We start from the raw sequence: 20,194 nt of genomic DNA, 5'->3' as shown, positions 1-20,194 counted from the left end.
AGAGTTACAAACTGACCAACCACACACCTCATTTGGAGCCAGATATATGCAATCAGGCAGAAAAAGAGACACAACATAACCCCCCCTACCAAAAAAAGGTACAGAACTATAAAACATAAACTACTGAAGGGGAAATTTAATATATATATTTTTGACAAGGAAAGGAAACTTTCTGTGCTTGTTTCATTTAAATTAAGATGTTTACAAGCAGCATTTTCTTCTGCATAATAAAGTTTCAAAGCTGTATTAACCCAATGTCCTGTTGTAAACTTTTGAAACAACAGCCGTAACATTTTGTTCAGAATTACAAACACCTCAGGAATGGAAGTTTGTTTGTAATTCTGAGGTTCTACTGTAGCCATTTGTGCAATTTTCTTTGGAAACATTTGAACAGTCTTCTGCAACTGAAGTCTACATTCCATACTGCGTTACCACCTAAAAGCTAAACCAGACAATTCATTGAGCTCATTTCTGAGAAGTGTTAACAGTTTTGCCATTGATACTCAGGCTTTGAGGGCTGCAGGTGCACGTCTTGGCTCTACAAATACCGGCATTTGTCTCTGATTTAAAACTGTATGTAAATTATAATGCAAATTTGGTATCGTGCCCATGCTTGGCAGGCTGCCAATGCGCATCTTGCTGCAAAGTTTGAACAGCTGTATTAGAGCTGAAGTTTACTCAGGCAGGGTTGTTAGATCTTGGGTAACTCTCTTGCTGATTCTAGGATACTACCAACTTGGCAGATATCATTAACTGTTGGGCAAATTGCTGTTGAGGGCAAAATCTCTCTGAAAAGAATCAGGGAAACCTATAATGCTTTTTGTGCAGTGTGATCTACGCAATCTGCATCCTCTCTTATGACTGCAGTGTGACTTCTTTTTCTGACCCTGTTTTTATATGCACAGGGTCCTAATGGTAGAGTAAATACCAATAAAGACAGGGTGAAGGATATTTCTGAAGGTAGCAATAGGATTTAACGGGCATTGCAATGAAGTCGCTATCAAAAATGTAACTTCTAATATTGTGAGTCTTGGCAGAGGGCTTCTATTCTGGAAATAAGCCAGGTGAAAGGGGAAGACTGAAAAGAATACCAGATACAGGAGAAGGAAACTAAACAAACATTAAGATAATTCTGTAGAAGTAGTTAAATTTATTGTTGGCTTTCTCTTCTATAAGATGGCACTTAAAACAGATGCTCAGGAGAAGAGCCTAGATAGCAAAACATCTTTACAGGAAACTTATTAAAGGAGCTTTAATCTAAGCTACTGTTCTCATTTGAAGTTCCTATGATGGCTAAATCCTTCAGTGATTTGAGTTGTAATAAAACTTCATTTAGAATTTTCCTCAGCACCCGTACTCCTCCACTGGAGTCATTACTTGACATGAGGCAGCTTTCTACTATTTGTACTTCATCCAGGAAATACTAAACTCATTAAGTCCTGCAACCCCGAAGAGCTTGGCTCCTCCACCGGGGGGAGGAGGGGTAGTGACTAATCAACATTCAGGCTATGTCTACACTACGAAATTACTCCAATTTTACAGAAGTCAATTTTTGGGAACAGATTGTATAAAGTCGAATGCATGCATCCACACTAAGCACATTAATTTGGCGGTGTGCATCCATATTACCGTGGCAAGTGTCAACATTCCGAGCAGTGCACTGTGGGTAGCTATCCCACAGTCTCTGCTGCCCACTGGAATTCTGAAATGAGCTCCCAATGCCTGATGGGGCCAAAGATTTGTCACAAGTGGTTATGGGTAAATGTCATCAGTCAACCCTCCCTCCATGAAAGCAAAGGTAGACAATCATTTTACGCCCTTTACCCTGGATTGCCCAAGCAGATGCCGTAGCACGGCAAGCATAGAGCCCATTCAGCTCACCGCAGCAGTTATGAGCATTGTAAACACCTCGTGCATTATTGTGCAGTTTATGCAGAACCAGAACCTGAAAAACCAGGGAAGGAGGCAACGGCAGCGCAGTGATGAGGACATGGACACAGACTTCTCTTAAAGCGCGGGCCCTGGCAATGTGGACATCATGGTGTGAATGGGACAGGTTCATGCCGTGGAACACCGATTCTGGGCCTGGGAAACAAGCACAGACTGGTGGGACTGCATAGCGTTGCATAATTGGGATGATTCCCAGTGGCTCTGAAACTTTCACATGCGTAAGGGCACTTTCGTGGAACTTTGATTTGTTTTCCCTTGCCCTGAACTGCAAGAATACCAAGATGAGAGCAGCCCTCACAGTTGAAGCGAGTGGCAATAGCTCTGTGGAAGCTTGCAACGCCAGACAGCTACCGGTCAGTCGGTAATCAATTTGGAGTGGGCAGATCTACTGTGGGAGTTGCTGTGCTGCAAGTAGCTGATGCAATCACTGAGCTGCTGCTATCAAAGGTAGTGACTCTGGGAGATGTGCAGGTCATAGCAGATGGCTTTGCTGCAATGAGATTGCCTAACTGTGGTGGGGCTATACACGGAACACACATCCCTATCTTGGGACCGGACCAACAGGGCAGCCAGTACATAAATCGCAAGGAGTACTTTTTTCAGTGGTGCTGCAAGCACTAGTGGATCACAAGGGACGTTTCACCAACTTCCACAGGGGATGGCCGGAAAAGGTTCATGATGCTTGCATCTTCAGAAACTCTCTAGTCTGCTAAACGGCCTTTGGGATGGAGGAGGGAGGCTTGAAACATTTGCAGCTGCAGAAGGGGGGGGAAAAAAGGGAGAGAAGTATTTTAAAAGACCCATTTTACAGAACAATGGGTGTACTCTTTCACAGTGAACAACACTTCACATTACATAGCGTGTGATTTCGGTACAAGGTCACTTTTTGCATCTTTGTATTGAGTACCTGTGGCTTTGGTGTTGAAGATCAAACACGCTGGGCAACAGAATTTGGCTTGCAGGCGGCCATGGTAAGCCATAGTCTTTCAGCTTCTGCAACCTTCATAACAGCAGCACGCTTCTTTTCCATACCAAGCAAAGCCTGTTGAGTTTTCCATTTAGGGCTGCAGTTTTCGTGTTAACTTTCAGCAGCAGCAGCAACCAAACTAATCTCTCCCCCCCCATCCTTTTCTCTGGGACGATCACTTTAACCCTCCCCACCACCACACCCCGTGGCTGGTATCAGGGAAGATCCCTGCTAGCCAAACATGAACAGCCCAGGGCCAATGTCCCTCCTCCCCCCCCCCCAACTTGCCTAACTGCAGGGAGGATTTCTTTTCAGCCACAGGCAAACAGCCCAGTAGGAATGGCCACCTATGAATGTCCCCTTAATTAAATTCCCATATTTCAACCAGGTTGCCATGAACGATATCACTCTCCTGAGGATAACACAGCGAGATAAAGAACGGATGTTGCTTGAATGCCAGCAAACGCTGGGACCATACGCTGCCAGGCTTTGTCATGCAGTGTTTCCAGATTACTTGCTACTAGCATGGCGTGGTAAAGTGTCCTACCATGGAGGATGAAATAAGGCTGCTCTCCCCAGAAACCTTCTGCAAAGGCTTTTAGGGTACCTCCAGGAGAGCTTCATGGAGATGTCCCTGGAGGATTTCTGCTCCATCCCCAGACACCTTGCCAGACTTTCTCCAAGTAGCTGTACTGGCCACGAATGCATCCCAAGTCCTTAGGGCAAGTTAATCATTAAGAAATGCTGGCTTTTAAACCGTGTTTTATATTTCCAAAGGTACACTCACCAGAGGTCCCTTCTACGGCCTCATAGTCCAGGATACCACCATGGGAGGGTGTTTCAGTCAGGGTGAGAAGAAAATCCTGGCTGTCAGGGAGAACGGTGTGCTGTGTACTCTCCTCAGCCTTGTTATCCTCGTCCTTCTCCTCCTCATCATCTTCCCCGTCCGCAAAATCCTCAGGCATGGTAACTGAGAATACCCCATTATTGGAGTCCACGTATGTGGCTGGGGTAATAGTGGTGGCCCCCCTTAAAACTGCATGCAGCTCAGCGTAGAAGCGGCATGTTTGCAGCACTGTCCCAGAGCTTCCATTTGATTCTTTGGTTTTCTGGTATGCTTGTCTCAACTCCTTAAGTTTCACGCAGCATTATGTTGAGTCCCTGTTGTGGCCTCCATCCATCATGGCCTTGAAAATTTTTTCAAATGTTTTGGCATTCTGTCTTTTTTGAAACGTAGTTTTGATAGCATGGATTCATCTCCCCATAGAGCAGTCAGATCCAGTACTTCCCATACAGTCCGCGCTGGAGCTCTTTTTTGATTCTGGGACTGCATGGTCACCTGTGCTGATGAGCTCTGCATGGTTACCTGTGCTGATCAGCTCTACACACTGAGCAAACAGGAAATGAAATTCAAAAGTTTGCGGGGCTTTTCCTGTGTACCTGGCCAGTGCATCCGAGTTCAGAGCGCTGTCCAGAGCGGTCACAATGCTGCTTTGTGGGGTAGCTCCCGGAGGCCAATACCAGCAAATTGCATCCACACTAACCCTAATTCGAACCGGCGATGTCAATTTAGCCCTAATCCCTTCAGGGAGGAGTACAGCAATTGATTTTAGGAACCCTTTATGTCGACACAAATGGCTTCGTTGTGTGGATGGGTGCAGGGTTAATTTGATTTAATGCTGCTAAATTCTACATAAACTCGTAGTGTAGACCAGGCCTCAGTATTGAGTACGAGTTTATGTATCTCCATGTATCTAAAGATGAGTTCTCAAGACTGTCTAGAAATCTATAAGTTGTAATTCCTGTTAATGTGTAACTATATTAATGGAAATCTGGGGAAGATGGGAAGTATGGAAATAAGCTTTGTTCAGATTTCCTAAACTCTCTCCCTGGTCAACTATAGAGTAATCAGATTGACACACACACATTGATGGTCCCCAGAGAACACCTTACTCCTCTTCTCACAGAGGTTGTGAAGATTTTTTTCACTATCATGGTGTCCATGAGCAGCCCTTGGAGTTTAACTTGCCAATTCATTAATGTAAAAAAGGATAATAAAGTTTCCTCACCATCTGAAGAGTATATGTGCCACCACCATTTATAGGATCATTAGACACAGTTCGTATACCTGTGTATGCAAACATCACAGGCAGTTCTGAAACAAAGTGGTGGCTCTACAAAACCTGCCTATTTCAATGCACCTTTTAAAAAACCCTGCTTGTGCATGTTAGAATTAACAGCAGATCAGCAACATCTGCAAAATGGTACCAGAGCATTTTGATACCCATTTCAAAAGTGCAGTATTTTGAGGTTCTCTTCAATCTTAGTCCTTTTTTGATATTATCTATGGCCAAAATGTAATGGACAAGGCAAATTTTAAGAGATGTGACATGATGAAGATTTGGATCAAAACCATAATTAACGTGAATCCTTTCTCTCCACCTGCACTCTGCATGTGTCCTGTTTGAAGCTTTTTCTTCAGACTTCAAAAAGATCAAAGCTTTTTTGTGACAGAGATGCTATTACTTCTCCATAGGAATGTGCATAAATGTAAGACACTTCGACAGCAGGATATCAATATGAGTAACTATGACTCAGAAACCCTTTGTTTCTAAAGCAGTGACATTAAGGAGGCCAAGCCATTTTCTCTGTGCCTAAGAGGGGAAATGCTATGACAGCATAGGAAACACCGAAAGAAAAATTTGCAACAAGCCTGTAACTTACAAAGTCTGTTGGTAAAGCATCTAAACTTAAGGGTGAATGAATCTTAAATGGTGCATTTTTGGATATCTATCTTAAGTATACAGATGGACAAACTAGAACAGGATTCCTTAACTGCCTTGCTGGGGTACTTTCACTCTTTAACCTGGAAAATCAGATCTGTCTACTGAACACATTGTATTCTAATATTCAGCATTGGGTAACTGATACCATTGTGCCTTTTGCCCATAACCATTTTTGCTAGCCTGCGTGTGTGCGTGCTGTCTCTCCCTTGAGAAGCCCTGTGCTAAATAAACAACTTGCACATGTCTGTTACAACACTTCATTAAAATTCACTATCAAACAGATGAGTCCAGACCCTTATTTCCATTCCACAAATTGCATATAATATTGATGTTACTTTACTCACTATACTCTTACTCCAAAATCCGATCACACTGTAAAATGCTTACTTTAGGCGTCACTTCTTTAGTGATGATATTTAGTGTGGCCTCTCCCTAGTTTTCCAGTCTCCTATTAAACAATTCCAGCTGGCAGAGCAGGAACAAGCACTTTCTGTAAGCATTCCCACGATCCTTAAGTAAGGAGCATGACCTTGCAACCATGTGCCACTTTCCTCCCTTGACATGAGAGAGTGGGAGGTAAAGACAATACTTGGTTAGAAGGATCCCCTGCCTGGAGTTGGCTGCTGGAGCTGGGCATTTGTAGGCCATCTAAACAGTATCTTCCTCTAGGGACTGAGAGGTTAGGAGGGGAAAGCAAATTGGTTTCTTTAAATGTGAAGAATGGAAGACAACCAAAACAGACAACTCTCAACTTGTCAGCTATAGTAGATTCCACTGTTGGGTTGTGAACTTGGACCCATTTGTTACAAAATGTCAATTTAAACTAGAGAAAAGGTGCCCTTTAGCTCAGGGGTTCCCAAAGGTGGGCTGTGACAGTCCCAGGTAGGCCATCATATGCCGAGTTGGGGGTGGGGGGGCATTGCTCCCCAACCATATACCTTGGCAGAGTGGCGGCCAGTGTTGGCCCCAGCCCAGGACTGGAGGAGCCCAGCACCTCTGGTGGGCCGCAGAGGGTGAAGCAGAGCCATCAGGCAGTAGGCAGAGAGCAAGGAAAAGGGGCCAGCCCTGAGAGGTGGCAGCTCCCAGGGTGGCTGAAGAGTTCATGGCTGTTCCCGCTTAAAGCCACTGCACTCTGTAATCTGAGGCTGTTGGGGCCCACTGGAGTATCAGCCCCATGGCCCTCCCAGGGACCAGGGCTCGACAGTGCTGTTGTGTTTCTGCCTGGACAGTACCGTGATTGGGACCATCAAGGTAATGTCTGGTCTGGCCTGCGCACCTGCCTCTGCCCAGCAGCGGTGGTCCCCAAGCCCTTCCCTTGTTCCTGGGCAGGGGATGCCTGTGAGGCACTCCAGGGTGCTGGGTGGGTGACTGGGGCAGGACTGCCAGATGATGAGCTCAAGGCACTTAGTGGGCTGCTAAGGTGGAGGGTGTCAGTGCAGGCTAGCTCTGGCACCTGCTTGGCCTCCCTTGCTGGCCCTGGTCCCTCCTGAGGCAAGGGGCTGCACATGTCCTGTGGGGCCCCACTTCCTGACAGACTCATGTTAAGTGGGCCACAGCTATTGCAGCTGTACAGGTCGGCCTTATGGAAAAAAGTTTGGGAACCTCTTAGCTGCTGATCTTAAGCATCTAGCTTGCCTGGTGAAAGTTTACTTTTACCATACAGCAAGAAGAATGAGAAGTGAATTCTAGGGCTGTAATGTCACAGCAAGACATCCTATAACAGTATTTGGAATGGATGTCACTTCCTATTGTATATCTTTAGGTTTTGTAATCTGTGCAATTGTAGAGAAGAGAATTTCATACCATTCTTTGCAAGGCTTTCCTCTGTCTATGGCTTGGATACTCTTACATTTCACATCTCCATTATGCATGTTTCTCTGATTCCTTGCTAGAAGGCATTATTGGAAGTCTATCTATTTAGAGACAAACGAAGCTCTCATGTAGTCTTGGGAAAAACATCTTGTGCCTGTGATGAAGCAGTGACTTGTGGTTGTTGGGTTTTTTTTTCTTCCTCTTGTGTGAAGTGTGGATCTATAAAACATAAAGCCAAGGAACTTTTTCTGCAAAGCAACAAGAACACGTACTGGACCATTATTCAACCTTTTGTTTATCTTCATTGAAAGATAGTGAGCTGCTCTAGATTACTGGATTTTTCTTGCTATGCTTGCCATCTGAAGAGCAGGGACATGCTCCTTAATACTGAATAGATGGGCAGTGACCACTGTCCATGTGCTTGCCTTCTGTGTGGTGTGAGTTCTGTGAACAAATCCTCTTGAAACAGACAGGCATAATGGCTGGAGTTGACAATAAATATCTAACTATCTCTTACTTGCATAGTTTACAGGCATATCTAATATCAATAACATTTAGTGGTCTAGCATTCCAGTTTAGTTACCATATTCTCATTCCTCAAAGTGGAAATCAGGCTTTCTGTAGGAAGTACATGTGTTCAATTCAAATCCCAGAGTTGCTATTTAAAACAAGTAATTTTGGTTTGGTTTAACTGATGATAGGGCCACATTTGCAACTTGTTGACCTAGAGCTGGATACCTGTAACTTAAATAATGGCAGATGAAATCTGAAAATCCCAGCAATAAGAAATAGGAGCATCCTGGGGTCTTTCTGCGAGTTTCTGAATCCTTGTCTAGAAATCTGACTTGTCCAGTTAACCCCATAGCAGCCTAGTTTGACTAGACTTGTAATGCCCTAGTTTAAGTTCATAATGGAAAGCAAATTTGTTTTTATCAGTCTCCCGCTTGTCAACTAAGACGGCATAATTCCTCTAATTGGTTAGCTTGGAAACATTCCCTCTTCTTGCAAACTGTACTCGCCATTGGCTTTTAGTGGAACTTGCACACATCAGTTGCTTTTTGAAAATGGGACTTAGATTTTTAAGGTAAAATTTTAAAAAGTGCTGATTAGCCTAATGCTGATGTGGTGAAACGTTCTTTAGAAGTTAAATTTGCACCTTGCAACGCAGTCTGTAATCAGCTTTAAGGTCGGCTGAAGAACAGTCATACACAGGAGGATAGTTGGAGGTTTCTAAAAGCAGCACTAATTAGCTAGCTCTGTTTTTTTTTATAGTGAATGCTATGGACGGACGGAAGTTTTTGTTTTATTTGCTGCGCATAGTAACTGTCTGCTAAATCTGGAGCTCCCTTCCTTCCTAGTTTCTAGGGTGCAACTGTAGCAGAGAGGAAAAACTCCTTGGTTCCCTCAAAGGTAGTGCAGGTGCTCTAGTACTGTTAACTCAGTTACTTAAATAGTCAAAAGAACAGGAGTACTTGTGGCACCTTTAGAGACTAACAAATTTATTTGAGCATGAGCTTCCATGGGCTACATAAATAGTCAAGACGCTCTTTGAAAATGCGAACTCTGAGGGTTTGGAGAAAGCATTAGAGAGAACTAAAACTAAGAGCAATGTAAGTGACACTGGAAATTATTGATAAATGAAGAACCAGCCTATTCTACAGTTCAGTGGAATTATGAGCTGCTGAACCAAACTATGAGCAAAAGTGGTGGTGAGATTACCTCTGATGCCACTGGACATAGCTTATACAGTGCTGCAGCTTCCACTGATAGGTGCCTACTAAGAAGTGTATGTTTGAGGATATGGCAGGAACAAGGTACAACTGGTAAACCTACTGTTGCAGAAATGTTTTGAAATAAAGGGAACACTTGAGTGTGGTGCAGATAAATTATTAATCAGAAATTAATATTTGGCATTAGTTTAGTTAAATACAGGAATTGGATAAATTGGAAGGGTCATCTTAATGATGGGGTATTTGGTCACTTTTGCATTGCACTAGAAGGGGATGATACTAACCACTAAAAAAAGATTGGAAGTTGCTGGTTTCTTCTAATGAATTGTGCCTCCACTTACACTCGAGTAAACACTTCACAGTACAGTATGTGTCTTCATGATTAATCTCCAAGGGAGAGCAGAGGGGAAACACTACAGAGAGAGCTCTGATTTCCGCAACTTGTATATCTAAGAATCCAATCCTAAACCCTATGCTTGGCTTGCATTTCAGTTTAGTACAAATGATGAAATGCTGATCCTACTTGAGGCCTAATTTAGGCCATTGGTTTTCTATGTAACTGATGTGTAAGGTGCAATAAACACAACTAGATAATATGGAGAAAATCATTAACTGTAGAAGATGGATGTTTTGAGAACAAGAGATGTTTTTGTGCTGCTGCCTGAAGAATATCTGGTTGCATCTAGTGTCATTCTACCTTTATATGAGGAGCAGCCTATGTATTTCTTGTTTATATTTTTTATTGAGATGTTTTGTGTATCCGCAGTTTAAATAGTGTATATTATGGTGTTACCCAGTAAGTCTCACAAAGCAGTGTTGGAACACACAAGGCTAACACATCTACTGAAGGAGAGCCACAGCCTTGTCAGGGCAGTTAAATTGCAGACCCAACTACAGGAGGTGGGCCTCAAAGTATGCATGTGTGTCTGGACTGATGAAGAACCCCTACGTTTTCATTAGTGAAGGGTGGTAATGAAGGGCTATAACAGGGCTTAGTCCATTACCTCAAGATGCAGAGGTGTCCTAGTATGTTTGTTCTTAATTTGTGCAATGTCTTCTGTATTATCATGCACAGGATTCAGGGCAAGGCCAATTATTTCCACAGACCACTTCCATATGTATGATCTGGGCAACTCTTAGGCTGTTCGGCCTATTTTGACTTAGAATAATATCAAGCAGGCCTTCTTACCTATTCTGCTTCACCTTCTTGGTCAGTTTTGGTACATGAGTGTCTTCTAACAGATTAAAAGAACTGGTGTACTAGATGTATTGATGGAGCCCTGATAAGTGTCTACTATACTTGGATCGGAAGCTGTTAGTGAGTGGTGGTCAGCTGTGATTAGCGTGAAGCCTGATAGGCATTTTAAGCCCTGGCCTAATGTGGTGGCTGAAGTCTTGTTAACTTGCAGTAGCATTAGCTGCCACTTGGAGAAAACCCATGATTCTAAAGATCTGAACAGGAAATATCAAAAATAGGCTGGTTTGCATCCTCTTTTTTTATGCCATATTCAATAATGCAGAAGTAAGTTCTTATACTGTAGGGAACTCATACAGTGTAATATGAATTAAGTTAGTTGTCTGGTATAGCCAGAGGTTACTAAATTCCATTTTAAATGTGTATATATGTCGTTAAAAGGTGACACACTTTGAAACTGGAGCCAAAGCCTCTAGCCATATGTAGAACAGTATCGTGATGCAAAGCAGTTAAAGTGCTTCTCCTTTTTGTTTAGCTGTGATGCACTGTCTGCATTTATAATCTGAACAAACACTGTTTTTCTGCACTAGTTGCAAGTGATGATGAATTTTTTTCTTTCCCCAGAGTGACCAGCAGCTGGATTGTGCCTTGGATTTAATGAGGCGTCTGCCTCCCCAGCAGATAGAGAAAAACCTCAGTGACCTGATTGATTTGGTAAGTGGCATTAATGGGTTAAAACACTACAGAGCATCAATAGGGGGCAGGAGAGATGTGGTTTATTATGTCACCATTTGGAAGTGTGGTGGCTTTGTTTGTAGTTCCTTCTCTGCAACCAACTGAAGGTATGGCTTTGGCAGTGCATAAGAGAGAGGTTCCAGACCTGTTGGGAAAGCCAGTTCTCGCTCTCTCAAGTCAATTGGCTTTCCTTAATTTCTTATCAGAAGTAGGTGTTCGTCCTTGAATTTTTTTTATCGTTAGAGAACTTTCTGAAGGGGGCACTAGTTGTGTGCGTGCATGTTTAATTCTGGGTGAAAAGGCATTAGCAACGGAGAATGCAGGGTCATCACAATTTTAAAGACCATACTCAACCATGTGATTTCTTTGCTATGGTTCATCAAAACTTCATATGATGCGCTTCCCATCACTACTTACCAGGATATTTGTATAATGAAGGCAGTCTGAGTAGCATCCGTGCTAGTCCCAAATGTGTTTTGTGCTGCCACAATTTGCAGTCTGACACAAGTGCCTTTTCTGTGGTTAGAGCAGTGATTCTCAAACTTCTGTACTGGTGAATCCTTTCACACAGAGAGCCTCTGAGTGTGAGCAGCCCCCCCACCCCCGAGGTATGAAAAACACAATTTTTATATTAAATGCTCTTATAAATGCTGGAGGCAAAGTGGAGTTCGGGGGTGGAGGCTGACAGCTTGTGCCCCCATGTAATAACCTCATGACCTGAGGGGCGTCAACCCCCAATTTGAGAACCCCTGAGTTAGTGTTGTCAGGTATTCAAATGCCAGTGAATTAATTGGATTACTGTAGGCTGGGTATTCAGCATATGTTGCTGTGAGGACCCCATTTTTAAACTTCAGAAGAGCAGTCCATTCTTTAGGTGGTCTAATTCTACTGCTGACAAATGCATGCTCAAATGGCTTGAGGGTGAATGTGAGTACTTAGTGGGAATATTCTTCTAACAAACTTGCATGAGTGTTGGGAAGCTTAACTTTTCTCTAGAAAGACTTCAGGTTTACTTATGTGTTAGAAGTGCAAGTTGTTGATGTGCTGGTATGGTGCATGCTCCAAGGCAATTGCTATAACACTAGTATATGAAGACTTGGAAACATGGGATTTCTGAAGAGTATCAAATACTTCAAACTGAAAATGACTCCTCACCATGTGGTCTGCAATCCAGTGAATGTTTTATAACTAGTTTAGTTTAAACTTTGTGCAAGTGGTCAGGTGTCCCTTCTTCTCCCAAAGTATGTTTCACTTTCCTGGTAAATTACTGTGGATGGAAACACACTTCTTGAGGGGATGGAAGAAAACATAATTAGATCCCTCCCAGACTGTACAGGTACTTGTCCGGTCACTTTCTTTTATCTTGGACTCTACTAGTAGAGTCTCTTACTACTTCAGGTACAAAGGACTGTACTAGTAATCTCCCTGAAAACTCTGGATTTGTGCCCCCCCATCTCATTTGTAGAAAAACGAAACAGATTCAGATTCCCAGAATATGGGTGTATTTCACACATCCTATTTTACTATGATAGCTGGCAAAACGGATTGTACTTTCTTGAAACATGTACAACAATCCAAAGATGCTTTCTTTGAGTTCGATATTTTGACCTAGGCTTGCTTGTACTGCAAGCTTTGGGGGGCAGGGCTGTCTAACTCTCGAGAGAGCATCTTGCAGACCAAGGCCATGTTACTGTAATATAACACTGAGGTTGAGAGGGAGCTTAACATAATGCATTGGCAAGAAGAGTCCAATCTGAGTACATGTTGACACTGGCACACTTTGAGCCCTGCACCAAGGAGTTCTCTTCTCCAAGCTAACATTTCTGCAGATAGTCACAATTTAACTTAAACCAGTGTTTCTTGCTTTAAAAATCAAGTGTCTGAGTTGCTTCTCATGTCCGACAGAATAGTTGCTGCTTTAGGTCAATTGAACCTATTACCTATGTCTGGAGAGCTGCTCCTGTGTAGCTGGGCAGGTCTGTTATAAAGTATTATCATGACTGCCCCCCAGGTCCTTTTGGATAAGGTAGTATGTCACAGAAACTGTTCAGATCTGTAGTGTTTAGGCAAGTCTTGTAAGTTAGTGCAATTGTATGTGTTTGGGAACTAGAGGTGGTGCAGAAAGGGAAAAGCCCTTGCGACTTGACCAGGATTTTGATTTTTGATTTAGTATGTTTTCAGCATATTTCTCCTTCAGCAACCGGAGGTGCCCTCCGGAAATAGAAACTGCAAGAGGGGCTGCAAGCTGTTGAAATGTGTATGCTGATCTGGGTTAGACCGAGAACTAGATTGCGGGTCTAGATTGGTCACAGACTAGCTGTGTGCACGACTAGCAGATTCATGGCTATTTTTAAATATTAAATCTGTCTGAACTGATCACCATCCTAGCCATTATCAGTTTTCTGTTTCCTACCATGAAGCCAATAGTAGGTTTTAATGTGGGCAAGGGTGTTCACTTTAACAGGCTAAATGGAAGAAGGTTCTTGTGGGAGAAACAACTCTGCAGATGAAGGCTGATCCAGATAGGAGAACAGAAAGGAAAAGGTAGAAGTGCAATGTGAAAAGTTCAGTGGGGCTCAAGTAGTATAAATTGTTCAGAATAGCTGTAGTTGAGGCTGCAGAAGTTGAAAGAAAGTTGTGGGTTTAGGGCCTAGACAAGTGATCACATAATGTGGATGTGAAAGTAAAGGACAGATCTTGAAATACTGGAAGAAATGGCAAGATCTGGATAGGACCTAGATGTGTACTGCCAGGTTGTGGACCTGAGCTATTAAGAGGTGATATTGGGGAGGAAGAGAGAAGACTCTTTGGAAAGGAAGTTGAGTAGCTCAGTTTTGATCCACTTGATGGTAAAGGTTCTTGAGCCAGCTGTCAGACATGGAATGGGATGGAAGGGAATAGCTCAAGAATAGAAATGCTGACTTCAGAGTCATTGGGATTAAAATGGAGGATACAGTCATTTAGTGATGGGGACACCATGGACTGATCCCTGTAGGATCCTTTCCAAAAGTGGAAGAGCAGAGGAAGACCCATCAAATGAGAACAGAAGAATTGGAGATTGGAGACCCTGAAGATGGAGTGCTGCCAGCCACATCTAGACACCAAGATTTTAAGAGGAGATGGTATATTAATTGGTATCAAACTGTAGGGAGATACAGGAGAAGGCCCTGTGTACCTTTTTTGTGCCCCAGAGGTATCTAGAGTTGAGGTTCCTCACTACCACCTGCACTTACTGTGAGGGAGCCTTGTCTGCCTGCTGCGGATCACCTCCCCGACTCCACTAGCCTGTGACAATGCAAGCATGCAGGCTTCACTCTGTATAAGTTAGTGATAGGCACATACCAACCAGCAGGTCTTCCAAGTGTCCCTCTGGAGTGCCTAGCCGCTGTTTCATTGAACTATGTTCTTCTATTCCCAAAGAAATAGTACACACAAGTTGTACAAGATTCAATCCAGGATCACCACTCTGCATAACGTATGACATCTAAATGTATGTATTGTTTAAAAAAACAAAACCACAGTCTACCAATTGTTTCCAATATTCTTTCTTACTATCAGTTACCTATAAAACAATCAAAATATGCTTTGTCAAACCTAAAGTTAACTCTAAGACATTCCCCTGTTTCCTACAGGATAGTTTAACCCAAATACTTTTTCATCACTTTCAGCCAGCATGGCTGAGATTCCCCTTTCTTAAGATCAAGCCCGCTGGCAGCTTGTTTCCACAGACCGAAGGATGCCAAGGCATCTCTTTGCATCCCTGATGTAGGATAACAGACTTCTGCTCTTCACCTGAAAACAGCTACCCCATCTTGACCGCCTCCTTTTTAATTTCCTTCTGAAGTGTCCAAAAGCTCTTCATTAGCATTTGATTCAGTATCCTAACACTCCTGTTGGAAGATAAGCATTGTCCACATCCTGTCTGGAGAAGTTTGTCTCGGGGAAACACTACCTGTGAGTGACCTGCCTTTAACCTACAGGGCTTAGGGAACATAACTTTCAGCATATATCTCCTTGCATATTTTCCATGCATCTTGCAATGATTGTGGTGACCATTGTGACATATGCTTTCAGTAGAGACCTTACATGATGCCCTTTGGTGAATCCTTCAGCCAGTAGGCATCAAAAGGTTCTTAGGTCAAAAGTAAAGATCCTTAAAATCAAACGAAGTTCTTAGGCAAAGAAACGCTGCTTATCTGTAAGTTTCAGTTGTTCATGGAAATATTTTTAGTCTTTTTGTGTGTACAGTGAAATCGACATTAACCAGTACTTACAGATAAAAATCTAAACCTTCCAAGTCTTGCTATAAGATTTTAAGAGGAGTTTCAGCAGAGAAGGTTCTTGTGACCTCCAAGACACTGCTTTCCAGAAGTTTCCTAAAGCTAATGCTGAAATGTACTGAATCAAAACTTGAAGCACTGTCTTATTAGTCAAGATAAAGTAATTCTTGATCTTGTGGCTGCCTCAGACTCAGTATGTTGAATCTAAAGTATAATTGTGTGTTCAGTCTCATTTTAATCTCACAATGAGTAACAGGTCACTAATAGCTGGTAAATTCAGGAAAAAATAGATTACACCTTCACTTAGGGTTTCCTGAATCTGTGGAATTCAGTCACATAAATTCACTCGTATAGCATGGCTGGCTTTAAAAAAGACTGGATAAATTTCCTGATGGTAGTTAAATAAGCTAAGATCAAGGTGATCAAATTTGTGTGTCAGGATGTAAGCTATTGCAGGGTCAGGAGGAATTTTTTCCCTGCCTACTCGCAGGTATAGCCCTTTGTAATTGGCTGGATTTGCATCACCTGGGTTTTTGGTCATCTCCTGAAGTCTCTTGTCTCTGCTGGAGGCCAACGGTAGGATATAGACTCATTGGTCTCAATGATCTGGCTGCTTTAAATCTTGCTTCTTGTGAAGCTTTTGAAGAATAAAATATTATTAAAACTTGAGCCAGTACAGGAAATATCCAGAACAAGTTGTCTAGGAAACTCCGTGGGACGTCTTGATTTAAATAATTGGTGTGAGAGTCTTAATAGCACTGAAAATTGTTGGTTACCTCAATGTTTGAATTGCTTTTTGGAAGGTGCTTATTAGTGCTCTACATGCTTTCCATCAGCAACACTCTATGGGCTTCTTGCTCATATTGAAAAGGTAATATGAAACAGACTAGTTTGGACCATTCCTGTTTAGAATACAAGCTCATGTGATGTGATATTCCTCCACTAGTGATAGTGCAGTCTCTGCTGGAGACTAAACATGAAGCTGTCTCTGAAATTCATTAGAACACCTCCCCGTCAGGCTAGCAGTGTCAGAGATTGCCATAGGGTAAGGGTTCAGCAGAGTGTTACTTGGTCACCACTCAAAAAAGCAGAGTCTGCACTGAAGGTGGATTAAAAATCACTTAAGTATCAGAGGGGGTAGCCGTGTTAGTCTGGATCTGTAAAAAGCAACAAAGAGTCCTGTGGCACCTTAAAGACTAACAGACGTATTGGAGAATAAGCTTTCATGGGTGAATACCCACTTCGTCAGACGCACGTAATGGGAAACTTCCATTACGTGCGTCTGACGAAGTGGGTATTCACCCATGAAAGCTTATTCTCCAATACGTCTGTTAGTCTTTAAGGTGCCACAGGACTCTTTGTTGCTTTTTAAAAATCAGTTAGAAAATTCTTTTTTAAAGGACTATTTAATACCTATATTCTTAAATAATCCTCTTTACATTTTATTTGAAATTATGACACTGTTAAGGCCTTAGTTTATTATGTACTAATTTAAATGGGCAGCATCATTATACCTTCAAATTTTAATGAGTTAAAAGATGCTGTTTAAATACTGAATTGAAGGAAAACATCTTTATCTTTTGAGATCTGGTCAAGTTCTATAATTCAGTAAATGGTTGTGACCTCTAATATCTATTTTAATTCTTTACAGTGGAGTGCTGGTATCTACATTTTTCCTAATGTAATTACTTTCAGTTTTTCTTCAGAAAAGATTTTGCCTTAAATACTGTTTTTTCAGTTTAGTTAGTAGGTGCAGAGAGTATTTTCTCTTGACTAGTTGATTCAAATTTCAGAAACTGAATAGGAATTGGAAAAGCAGGAAAGCTTGTTTTTCCTCTTCCAATCTATCAATAAAAGCCAGGTGAGAGAGGATGAGTGCCTTTGAAGTCAAGGGACTGAAACATCAATTCACTAACTACAGTTAGTGCTTCTTTAGTTTAATCATTTTAAAAGGCAAAACACATTTTGATGGTTTTTAATGTCCAATATATTTAAGATAATTTTATTTAATAAACAAAGTGCTATTTGTGCATTTTTAATTGAATTCCAGTTTCCACCCCAGTGTGGCCTGCCACAAATCACCAGTGTAAAAACAAAACTCCTCTACCTCCTCCCTCCCCCCGACTTTTCTAACGTAAGAAAAAATGTAGAAACGGAGTGTCTGAATAAATGTTTGTTGACTTTTATATAATTACTTAAATATAGATAGTGTTGCTTCCTGGCTAGCAGAAAGCACCAAACTTAGTGGCAAGGCAGTATTTAGTTGCTAATCAAGATACTTTAATGGTTATACCAACCAATTTGAATCTTCCTTTAGGAAGGTGGATTTTAAGTACAAATGCAAAACAAAATTTTGATTTATTTTAAATCATGGTTTTCTGCTTGGTGAATGTAAATCAGATTTTAATCTTCCCCCTACCCTTGCCTGCACTTAACTTGCATTCATTTCCATATATTTACATTAATTTTGTCCACTTGTACTCCCATGATGCACTTTAATACCGTAATATGCTTCTTCCCAGAAGTGCGGGATTAACAGTGCTACTCATTCCAAAATCATGCCAGGACCCCTCAAAATTGAGACTGTTAGTCTTGAATTATGGTGGGGGTAGGTGGGTTTTTTGGCTGCTTTAGATCCTTCAGAGTGCATGTCTTCAGCTTCTTCACTGTAATGTTTTAGGGATAGGAACTTCATTTAGTTTTAAATGAAAGCTCAGATTCTCAATCACATGACTCCATGAGTTGGAGCTTTAAAAAAAAATTAAACTTATGATTAAATGGGAAGAGATGCTGCTGCTGACATGTAATCTTATAGCTGTCTGTTTCCATCCTTTTTCTGTCATCTTTCCTACGTTCCCTGCTAAAACCACTTCTGTCCTTGCTGTTCCTACCCAAACTTCTTTTCTGGCCTTTCTTCAGCTCTTTTCCAGTTATCCCAGGTTACTCACAATCTGGAGAGCTCTTCTTTTCCCTCTTCAAGGTCCTGACAATAAAGGGGCTGTGCTCCCCTTTAGCCCAGCTGATATTTATTACTTAGTTCTATTAGCAACTCTTACGCACCTGCCTGAACAGCCAAGTCACTTCCGGTCTATTTGCCGTGGACTGTATGCTTGTATTAACTGTGGATCTCTCTCTCTTTTTAGGACTGTCATACTGAAGCAAACTTGAAAGAGTGCAAACACAAAGCATTTACTATGTTTTTGAAATTGATATTGCATTTTCAAAAAGCTTGCTCACAGCCCACCTTCTCCTGTGATGCCTATGAAAAATTTTCAATAGGGCCTAAATGACTTGTTGTCCCAAGGCATTCCGAAAAATTTACCCATGATCCTGTGTGCCATCTTTCAGTTGGGTTTTGTACAGATCAGTGTCATAGCCAACATACTGCTAACAATATTACAAAACTAAACAGAAGAGAAGGGTCTTACATGCATGCAAAAGTTTCAGTAACCAATGTGATAAAAACTGACATCTGTAGGTTTATGCTTTGTCTAACTGTTCAGAAGTACACCAGTATTAAACTCCCTCGTTTCAAATTCTGTCACCTTGACAGGGAACATCTGTATGCTGCTCATTAAGTATATTAAAAAAAATTCAACCACTCATTGACAACATGAGCTTGCATAGCCCCTCAAAACTAACTGTATATTACTGCCATCAAGTGTTGTGTTGACTGGGGAAAAGGGTCAGACTTGAACATGAAATAATAAGGTAGGAAGAAGAGTGAAACTTTTTTGGGTCACTGGCTCTCATCAGACCAAACGCTTTTCATTCATTAGCAAAACTGTTTGTGGTTTGCCCTTTTGCCACATCTGTTGTTGCTTTCTCCCACTGCAGAGACTACAATTAGAGTTCATTAAAGACCTTGTCAATCATGAGACTCAAGTCCTGCCTGAAAGAAGCTATGTATGGTGCTGGTAATGTGCCTTGGCATGGAACACTCTGCTTAGCATTTAATTAGTAATTATTTGTAAACAGACTGCTTGCAGGCTGTCAATGCACAAAGTAACTTTAAAATCACTTTGAAAAAAGACTTTAGGGTAGGAAGCCGCTACTTTTTAAGGATCATTAGCTTAAATTAGAACAGTTTTTAAGCAGGCTTAAGGAGGAAGTTAGTATAACTGAAGCCTTGAAATGTGTACCTGACAGCAATCCATGGAGTATGTTGGTGTTTAAGAGGAACTGTATTTGTCATTAAACTGTTCAGTGTGCACTTAAACTGAAATGGGATGATGATGGTGGACCAAGTGGGACAACTTGAAAACATTAATACAGTTCTTATAACAGTATCTGCAATGTATTTACTTAAACTCATAACCTGTATTGCTTCAATTCTTCCTGTAGGTTGGTGTTTTTGTTGTTTGTGAGAAAATAACTTGTGCTGTCAACAATTCTTTTCACCTCTAATAATAATAATAATAATAATAATAATAATAAATCCTTAAAAAAGCAAGCATGCCTCTACTTTCTTCCCTTCACACCAAACTGGCAGGCAGATTTCTCTAGAAAGGAAAGTAGTAAATGAAACACCTTCTGGATGATAGTTGATTTGTAGCATGAATATGGTGGATCAAATTATTTGACCTAAAACAAGGTGTTAGATTTGGGTCGGGAAGGGGAAAGAAGCTGGTGGTCTTCATGCTTGGTACAGTTTTAGAGTAGCTGGATGGTTATCTTAACATGCTCAGAGTAATAGGTAAATATGACAGGGAAGCCTTATGAGGCCTGTCTAAAAGTTG

General features: G+C 41.6%; 1 protein-coding gene across 2 annotated transcripts in view; it reads left to right on the top strand.

The window, feature by feature from the left end:
- The window catches only part of CAPZB (capping actin protein of muscle Z-line subunit beta), a 106,536-nt gene that overhangs the window by 21,108 nt on the left and 65,234 nt on the right, over positions 1–20,194 (top strand). For both annotated transcript variants that reach the window (XM_030537255.1, XM_030537254.1), the window contains exon 2: positions 11,065–11,154. In XM_030537255.1, the coding sequence (XP_030393115.1) occupies positions 11,065–11,154 (90 nt within the window). The remainder of the gene's footprint in view (positions 1–11,064; positions 11,155–20,194) is intronic.

Source organism: Gopherus evgoodei, chromosome 18, assembly GCF_007399415.2.
Source record: "Gopherus evgoodei ecotype Sinaloan lineage chromosome 18, rGopEvg1_v1.p, whole genome shotgun sequence".
Lineage (NCBI taxonomy): Eukaryota > Metazoa > Chordata > Testudines > Testudinidae > Gopherus > Gopherus evgoodei.
This window is presented reverse-complemented; position numbering and strand designations above follow the sequence as displayed.